Source organism: Limulus polyphemus, unplaced genomic scaffold (assembly GCF_000517525.1).
Source record: "Limulus polyphemus unplaced genomic scaffold, Limulus_polyphemus-2.1.2 Scaffold1861, whole genome shotgun sequence".
In the NCBI taxonomy this organism is placed as follows: domain Eukaryota; kingdom Metazoa; phylum Arthropoda; class Merostomata; order Xiphosura; family Limulidae; genus Limulus; species Limulus polyphemus.
The window spans coordinates 128,744-138,967 of NW_013667471.1; the positions used below are offsets into that span (position 1 = coordinate 128,744).

The 10,224-nt window shown below is 36.7% G+C and overlaps 1 protein-coding gene across 1 annotated transcript in view; it reads left to right on the forward strand.

Moving 5' to 3' along the window:
- Positions 1 to 10,224, forward strand: part of LOC106465183 (tolloid-like protein 2) — a 57,263-nt gene that overhangs the window by 40,930 nt on the left and 6,109 nt on the right. The window contains exons 10-12 of the mRNA XM_022393032.1: positions 4,263 to 4,449; positions 7,213 to 7,406; positions 8,778 to 8,832. Coding sequence (XP_022248740.1) covers positions 4,263 to 4,449; positions 7,213 to 7,406; positions 8,778 to 8,832 — 436 coding nt within the window. The remainder of the gene's footprint in view (positions 1 to 4,262; positions 4,450 to 7,212; positions 7,407 to 8,777; positions 8,833 to 10,224) is intronic.

Consider the following 10,224-nt stretch of genomic DNA (forward strand, 5'->3'; position numbering starts at 1 on the left):
GTTTAACAATAAAAGTAACGAAGCTTATCTTGGTTTAACAATAAAAGTAATGAAGCTTATCTTGGTTTAACAATAAAAGTAATGAAGCTTATCTTGGTTTAACAATAAAAGTCGTGAAGCTTATCTTGGTTTAACAATAAAATTAATGAAGCTTATCTTGGGTTTAACAATTAAAGTCGTGAAGCTTATTTTGGTTTAACAATAAAATTAATGAAGCTCATCCTGGGTTTAAGGAAAGATTTGATTTCAGGTGTTTCCGATACAACTAATACTATAGCTTATTTTGAGTTTAATTTTTCCATAAAGTAAGAAGGAAAATATAGGTAGTCCACCAAATTGAAGCTAAACTCTGCAAAAAAAAGGAATTAACAGATTATTGGAATGCACAATTTTTGGAGCTATGACAAGACAAAACTAATATTTTAAAATAATGGCACTCACTCCCAGTTCATATTTATATAAATCAGGAATTTCATGATTTGGTAGATTTGTCATTTACCTCTTCACAGTTCATGACATTACACTTTAATGTGGAGTGTGGTCATCACAAGTAGCATTATCAAAGTTAGGTGTTAATAGGGTCTTGCGTCCTTGATCACCTCTTTCCAGTACATCTTTAGGGCTTGGAATCACTTGGAAAGATTCGAGTAGTCTCGACCTTTCTTCAGAAAATGTCTCCAAGGCATATTTACTGTCTGGAGTAACTTGTAAAGGTCAGAGTATTCTCGACCTTTTCTCAGAAAATGTCTCCAAGGCATATTTACTGTCCGGAGTAACTTGTAAAGGTCAGAATATTCTCGACTACTCCTCTGAAACAATTGATACTAACGCATCTTTAGTGCATGGAGTCACTTGAACAGAAGCGACACTTTTCTCCAGAGTTTTCCATACATGCGTGATGAAACTGTAATAAGGTAACGTGAAGCTTTCTCGATTTGATCAATGTATCGTCAAACAATGTATCGATCAGACCAGACGTGTGTTATGGTCCATCACGGTGAAATCAGGCCTAATTGGGACAAACAGCATCGTAGGATGTGCACTTATAATGTGTGTGTGTGTGGTGGTGGAATACTTAACCCTGATCACACTATACTTACATTGTCGTTCCGTTGTTGTACGAAGATGGGTCATTTCTGGGTTCTGGTTCTTTCCATATTCGGTTTTTTTTAGTCTTCTGTAATATTCTAAAGCGCCACCTGTAACAATTTTAATTTATATCCTAGTCTTAGTGACGAAGCATTTACATTTTAGACACATAAAGAATTATTGTCACTACTTGACAACAGTGGTTTTTTTCTCATCATTACTTTAACATCCGTTAATGGTTATGATCAGCATACATGGAGTATCCGATACTTAGACTTTGTTTGTAAGCTACTTTGGCGTTGCCAGTAGAAACTAGAACGTTGGTTATCCCTAAGTCTACAAAAATATCTTCTGATGAAGAAAGTTGTCATGAAATGGGGGGGGGGATAAATGTTTTGTTCTGGTTATTGTGAAACACAATACATGATCGAACCCCGAATTTTAGCGTCGTAAGTTTGCATACTCACCGCTTATCCATTCCCGGGGGGGGGGGACAAATGGTAAAGAAAAGTTAATTGACTCTAAAATCCAAAAATGCAAATAAAATTTATCATAATCAGAAAGACACAGAAATGTGGTTGTAAACATTGTCACCAATTGTTTATTTTATTCGATATGTTGGGCTAGACGTACCTTAGCAGTTACTGTGTCTTTACGGTAGCGAGTGCGATAGGCTAAATCCTTTCTCTCGAGTCAGTAGTTCAAAGTTGAGTACTGTTTTTTTTTATCCGATTTCTGGGAACCTGTGACCAGACTAATGAACCCTCGTGCACATATAAGTTCATTCACATCTGTAAAAGTAGAGCTAGTGAAGTAGAGCTGTGTGGGCTTTAGAATTAGAATAAAAATTTATCAAATATTATAAAACCGTGTTCTTTTTTTCTTTAACTTTCTCGTTATTTTTACTTCCGTCTTTCTCTCTTGAAGATAAGCTTTATTACGTTAAGCCTTGTTTGAAAGTTCTCTTTGTATTTATATCATTTTATTACTATTAGGTTTGGTTTGTTATGAATTTCGCGTAAAGCTACACGAGTGCTATTTGTGCTAGCCGTCCCTAATTTAGCAGTGAAAGACTAGAGGAAAAACAGCTAGTCAAGTATTGGGCTGGTCTTTTATCAACGAATAGTGGGATTGACCGTTACATTATAATGTCACCACAGCGCTCTAATCACCAAGCCTTATTGATTAAGAAGCAGCTTTGAGTTTGAATCGGAAATTATCTCATTATGTGGCCGTTTTCTGAACGTCTGAGTCGTCCTGTATTGATTTTAAAACCTAAAGTCTCTACAAATGTGCATAAAGTTTCCTGTATTGATTTTAAAACCTAAAGTCTCTACAAATGTGCATAAAGTTTCCTGTATTGATTTTAAAACCTAAAGTCTCTACAAATGTGCATAAAGTTTCCTGTATTGATTTTAAAACCTAAAGTCTCTACAAATGTGCATAAAGATTCCTGTATTGTTTTTGAGGACAGAGCTGTCAACTCAATTTTAAACTGATAATAAATTGGACATAATAAATAGTTTATAAAAAATGTGTTTCAAAGTTTGTGTTTCGGTCCCCAAGGGTGCAGTTAGGAATGGTTAAAAAAATGTTCATACCAGTACCATCAAACCACTTTGCCCCTGTAGAACTGTTTTCTTTGCAATACAGCAGTGTTCGACAAGAAAAACACCTCCAGTTTTCGTAACTTGATCAACGTATTTAAAAGCGACCTACTCGAGTTAGGATTATTTATCCTACTTTTCAAATAGCTTCATTAAGAATAATTTCAGGAAAACTTTAATTTTTTTTCAAATATAACAGATAATAGGCATAAGTTGGCCCTGTGGTAGAGCTTTGGATTTCTGTGTTGTGATATATCACAAAATATTTTGCGCACCTGAATTAAGCTGTTAGAAGAGAAACAGTCTATCCCTTAGCGTAAAAGATGGACGATAGGTTACTGCCGTTCTTCTGGTCATTAGGTCAAAATTAGGGACGGCGTCAGTTATTTTTAGTATCTTTACCATAAATATGAAATACAAATAATAGATGTTTGGTTGTTATGAATTTCGCGCAAAGCTTTACGAGGGCTATCTGCGCTAGCCGTCCCTAATTTAGCAGTGTAAGACTAGTCATCACCACCCACCGCCAACTCTTGGGCTACTCTTTTTCCAACGAATAGTGGGATTGACCGTCACATTATAACGCCCCCACGGCTGAAACGGCAAGCATGTTTGGTGGGACGGGGATTTGAACCCGCGACCTTCAGATTGCGAGTCGAGGGTCCTAACCACCTGGCCATGCTGGGCCTAATTAATAGATAATAAGACATGTTAGAGTTTGTGTTAAGCAATTTGATAAAAAAAAAATGACCCTCAGTGCCACAGCGGTATGACTGAAGGCTTATAACGCTAGAAATCGGGTTTAGATACCCCTGGTGGGCACAGCACAGATAGCTTATTGTGTAGCTCTGTGCTTAACTACAAACAATCCGATAAACAAATAATATTATCATATGTTTATATGATATTATGAATCACTTAACTCAGGAAAAATAGAAGGTTGCTCAAAGCTGTTTCTTGCTCCCGCCTCACTCAACAAATATCACGGACGTTTAGGTATTGTAACGCTCGGTATTAGTTTCCGGGACGAGGGAAGTTAATGGTGTATGACAGGCAATTCGTTGCTTCTTTGCACCTTAGTTTTCTAGCTTCACGAACTACGTAAAACAGATGAGTGTACTAATTACTGGAAAGACGTAATGCGCAAGCGCTCTATTTAAACAATCGACTTTGTCTTCCAGCCCATTCTCGTGTTTCTAAGGCAATGACCTTTTCGTTTTGTTATTCTTTTTCCGTACATGTGATAAACGTGCTGACGTGTTTCGTCTTCGTGCCTTGTCGTGTTTGTCACGAAACAGGTAGAAACTTGGGAATGATTGATTTGAAACTTCTATTTCTAATCGTCTTGTTGAAATCTACACGAAAATCAGGCCTCAGTCGTGTTTTTAGAAACGTAATTTAAGGCATTCTCTGATTAAAGTTCAACAGTTTAAAGTCGCAATCTAATTCTTGGTACACAATTAAAAACGTTTGCAAGTTTCTTTACTTTGATTGAACAGTGATATTAATTATTATGATTGCTTATTAATTGTATCATTTCTACACAATTTTTTTTTTCCATTACAGCACCTCCATGTTGGAAATTTTTTGATAGCGACACTTCCAAGAACGATACTTTCGCTAGCCCTAGATATCCAGAACCTTACCCTACCGACGTCCACTGTGTTTACCATTTCACCGGTAGAGGACGAGAAAGAGTCCAGATTCTTTTCACCGATTTTGATCTCAACGTTCCAAGCGAGGGCGTTAAAGAGTGAGTAAAAAGAGAGAGAGAGAGAGCCGGGTGTAGCCTAGTGGATAACGTGTCGGATTGTAAGTCCACGGTTCGTATTCGTCTACGAAAAACCGCATAGTGGGATTTGACTGTCACACTTATAATGCACGTTAAGCTCGTCAATACTTGGGCTACTCTAACGGAATAGTGGGATTTGACGGTCACACTTATAACGCACGTTAAGCTCGTCAATACTTGGGCTACTCTAATGGTATATGGGATTTGACGGTCACACTTATAATCCACTCACAGCCTCAAAGAGCGAGGCGCTATTTTGTGGTAACGTGACGCAATCGTGAGCTCTCAGATTTACCTCCCAACACACTAATCACTTTTATGGTCTTTTGTAGGGGCAACGATTTAAGATAGTGTTACTGAGATCATTTAATAAATGATTTTATTCTCTATATTTATATAATAATGAGATAGATTTCCTAATACTTTAAATCCAGTGTTCGAGTCTGGTTTCAGCGTACAATCAATAATCTTACAGATTGTCTCGTTACCCTAACCTTAAAACATAGTTTACTTCTTATCAGCTGTGTTTTGGACGTGTAGCATTTTCTGTCAAACGTCACATTTTCATTTCGGTTGATGTTAGAATGGTGTATTTTAATCAATAAGTCTCCTGGTGGGTCAGCGCTAAGTTTGACGGAGTTATAGCCCTAAAATCCGGGGTTCTATTCCCCGCGGTGGACATAGCAAATAGCCTAATGTGGCTTTGCTCTAAAATAAACAAATTAATAATTAGTTAAATTAAAAATAATAATTAAAGGGTAAGCGAACGCTGGGTACTGGCTAGTGGAATACGTTTTGGCTATACCAGAACCCTAGGGGGTCTCTGACCTGGCCATCAACAATACGTTGATAAGTCACCGAAACTTCCATCCAATCTTCAGGCGTGGGGTTTAATTTTATTTTCAGTATTTTTTAGAGATCCATGCGTACCTATAGGTTGGGAACCACTGGCCATAACTTATATATACGTTTTATGTACACTCATTTGCTGCGCCCGATCTGACGTCAACTTTACTTCTTTTTTATCTGAAACTGATTTGAAAGAATTTCTGTTTTTCTTTTTGTGTGTGTGTGTGTGTAATGAAGAGTTTTTCTAGCTTAAAAACGATTCGTTTTTGGCATTCTTCCTCTGAGAATATATCGCTCTTTTGTTTGTTGTTTTCTTCTTTCTATTTTGCCTTCTGCTTGTTCTAACACTGATACATTATTCTGCCTTCTGCTTGTTCTAACACTGATACATTATTCTGCCTTCTGCTTGTTCTAACACTGATACATTAACACACCAAGAAAATGACAAGTAGATTTGGTAGAAAAAACACGAACATTCTTTTCTCCTTCTTATCCGTTGTACTATTTCTTTCTGGATTTGTCAAGACTTGTTTTCTGCAACTGAATGACAATGTTAGTAATGGTAAAAGAAAACCGAAACTCATAACTCAGAGTTGGACTTTAACCGCAAGGGTGCGCTGTTATTCAACACACTGATAATTCTAATAAAAAAAAATATTTTTAGGCATATTTTGGAGCGAGAGAGAGAGAGATAAATTTATTTGATAAGTAATAATACATGAATTTACAACTTCGCGAGCATTGGCTTAAACAGCGTTGTCATGTAATCTTAGGGACCGGATAAAATTTACTGATGTTGTGGAAAACGTTTGATGGCTTAATTCTGATTTATCGGTATTAACAGTCAGAGTAATTCATAAGGAGTTAAAAATATCAATAATCTAAGTATAAAAGACGCTAAAGAGTTATAAGCCTTCAGTCTTACCGACGAACCACTAGGGGGCTTCGAAATTTGAGAAACTACAAGTATTTTCTTCTACTTGAAATTGTGTTTTATTGGTTCCCATTTCAAAATTAGAAATTACTAACTAACAGTCATGCCAGTATTAGCCGGTAGGGTTAAAATTTGACAATCATGATTGTTATTCACAATTCCAATACGAGCCGGTAGGGTTAAAGTGTGACAAAAATTCTGATTAACAATCATGCCAAAATATACCGGTAGGGTTAAAAAATTCGATGAGAATTCTTATAATTAAATCATTTCGTAATATAAGTTGCCTAGAAGCATTTAAAGAATGGGACTCGGGTAACAAGTTTACGTGGAATATTTAATAAATATACACTTTACTGCATCGCTGTAATATTATTTGTTGTTTAAGTAAAGTTTTGCTTCAGAATTTGGCAAAAATGATAAAATAACATCGCAATATATATATATATATGGATTTTAAAGTGTCATCCATCATTATTCAATGTTATACATTGAGGGTCATACTGAACCCCCTCCCCCCAATAGTCCAATGTCTCCGCCACCTGTTATTAACGTATGTCACAAATATTTGTAAATGATCGAATTAAATACAATAGAATTGTTGCCTTTATTGGAGATGGAGGGGTCACTATAATCCACCTTGCAGTGACGTCCCCCGGGTGGATCATCGGTGAGTTAACGGAGCGACAACGCTAAATGAACATCAGCAGTGGTGTGTTCTGAAAGAATCGAATCTGTAGTTGAAGAGTTGTTAGAACGACATTTTTTTGAATGCTCTACGTGTGCGTGTAAGGTGCCTTCTAATAAAATTTGAAACCTAAAAATATTTATATCAAACAAATTTCTCTTCTCTGGCCTGTTTGGTGAAGTGTAAAATGATAGGCTTCTAATGTAGAAACGATCGTAATCTACAACCTAAATGTATTGTTCTTATTTATTAGATGTCAAGGTCCTGTTGATATGATGATGGTCTTTATCACCATCAATGGTCAGAAAGAACGTCTCAACAACTTCTGCGGAAACAACCTCCCCCCTCAGCTGATGTCGAACGGACCTTCTATGACAGTCGAGTTCAAGAGCTACCAATCTCCATCGAGTGTCAAGGGTTTTCGGGCTATTTACCGTTTTGTCACTAGTACGGGCCGATTGGTTTGAATTTCTTTAAAAAAATAAATTGACATATATCGTTTTGTGTTCTTGTTTAAAATTTTATAGTGTGAAGTTATTCATCAAATTATTTAAATGTTGACAGATATTTTACATATATCACCTTGTTAGTTCCGTGTGTAGCCTAGTTCCAGGCTATGGATGGGAAGGTCAAAGACACGAACCGTGATACTTACTCCATAGTTTCAGTTATGTGTTTAATATAACAGTGAGAGTCAAGCTCTTCAGTTAAGAGTAGTCATGGGAGCGACAGTTCAGAAGTTTTAAATTAAGGTTGGCTATACCTGACCCCTGGGGTCTCTGACCTGGCCATTGTTGGCTATACCAGAACCCTAGGGGTCTCTGATCTGGCCATTGTTGGCTATACCAGAACCCTAGGGGTCTCTGATCTGGCCATTGTTGGCTATACCAGAACCCTAGGGTTCTCTCACCTGATCACTATTGGCTATACCAGAACCCTAGGGGTCTCTCACATGGTCACTGTTGGCAATACCAGAACCCTAGGGAGTCTCTGATCTGGCCATTATTGGCTATACCAGAACTCTAGGGGTCTCTGACCTGGCCAATGTTGGCTATACCAGAACCCTAGGGTTTTCTCACCTGGTCATTGTTAGCTATACCAGAACCCTAGGGGGTCTCTGATCTGGCCATTGTTGGCTATACCAGAACCCTAGGGATCTCTGACCTAGCCAATGTTGGCTATACTAGAACCCTAGGGGTCTCTGACCTAGCCAATGTTGGCTATACCAGAACCCTAGGGGTCTCTGACCTGGTCATTTAGCCCATGAGTTGTCGTTACAGTTGAAGATACTAAACACCATATTTTGATATTTCTAACTTTCAGTGTTCGTTCTATAACATTGTTAACAAACCACCGTTTCTAACAGTGTTAACAAACCACCGTTTCTAACATTGGGTAAACTCACAACTTTTCTGTGTAAAATACGCAGCGGCGAACATCGGCAGAAATTAATTAAAATATTGATGATATATATTTTTTTTGTTGACGTCTTACACGTGATGCATATTTTTATTTAAGATCCAATCACAGATCTACAACCTGTCTGATGCTTAAATCCTCCAAAAATAAATGTGTGTATTAAGCAGATGGAGTTTAGAATTATCCTTATCTGGAATTTCCAGAACCATGTTAACTTATAAGTTGTGTTAAAACTTCAATGATCAATACTATACTGTATATTAAGTCAATTTGGTGACTTTTCTAACACTTTAAACCACTTGTGAAACTTTAATTTGACATTCTAGCTATAGATGTCGCTAAAAAACCTTCTCTGTCTTTTTCATTTTCTTATGACTATTTTTTTTACATTTTCAACAGACTTTGGAATAACTGCAGGAGTACAGGACCCTCAACAAGGTAGTATTTGTTTTCTGTATTCGAAAACTATTATTATTATCAGTGTCATTGTTGTTATTATCTATATATATATATATAAGAAATAAGCAAGACGTTTTTTTCTTTGTGAGAATCGTAATATAGATTTTAAATTTTCATAAATTTCGTATAAAGCAGAGTACGTATTTGTCATAAAACATATGTTAGGCCTATTATATGAGGGACTAGGTTAAGAATATAGTGTTATAAAAATGATAGGCCTAACATAATTTATTGTTGCGAGTATCATTCATTGTAATCATTGTTCGCTAGCTAGGAAAAGGCGTTAACACCATAACAGGGTATGTAGTTCATTGAATCGCCGGTATGTCTGCGGATTTACAACGCTATAAACCTGGTTTCGTTACCTGTGGTGGGCAGAGCACAGCTAGCCCATTGTGTAGCTTTGAGCTTAATTACAAAAATTACAAAACAAAACACTGAACGAATTCAAACAATTGAACTTTATAAAGAAACCCTTGAAGATATAAAAGTCATTGTTTAATATTCACAACAATATCACACATTTGAAACAATGCAATATTTACTTAAATGAAAACAAGTACACTGGGTCTCCGTTATACGTTGCATCGCTCTGCGACGTTTCGTTATTAGAGCGTTCACCAATTACTACCTATGTATCAAACAACGTTGCCTTGTTTCGTTACTAGAGTGTTAAAACATTGTCGGACTACTTTTCCAGGTGTAATGTTTAACAATTACAACCAATATTTTTGAAACAATATTGCCTTGTTTCATTACTAGAGTGTTAAAACATTGTCGGACTACTTTTCCAGGTGTAATGTTTAACAATTACAACCAATATTTTTGAAACAATGTTGCCTTGTTTCGTTACTAGAGTGTTAAAACATTGTCGGACTACTTTTCCAGGCGTAGTGTTCACCAATTACTGTGCAAACAATACGTGTGTGAAGTAACCTTGCCGTGTTCCATTACTAGAGCGTGCCAGTGTAGACGGACTACTTTACTGGGCGGAGTGTGATACGGCAGAGGATCTAAACTCGTTGTGTTTGTCTGAGCACGTTGTTTTTTCTCCTGCAGAAAAGCCATGTTACAACCTTTAAAAAATTATTCAAGACTGGACCGAAATTTTTCAGGAACATGCCCCCCCCCCCATAATGTTGCTTAACGTCGTTTCTCGTGATGTACGTCCCACTTTTCAGGAACGCATCACGACGTAAAACGGGGACCCCCTGTACTTTCATATTATTACTATTGCAACAATGTTAATTCAGGAAATTAATTAATTACATGTAAATTTCAATATTACATTTGTAATTTTAAAAATGTAGGGGGCGTTGCAGTAACTTTTAGTTATTGGAAAAAAAATGAGTTTATTATTTCTGTTCGAGACAGAAATCGTCAAAGG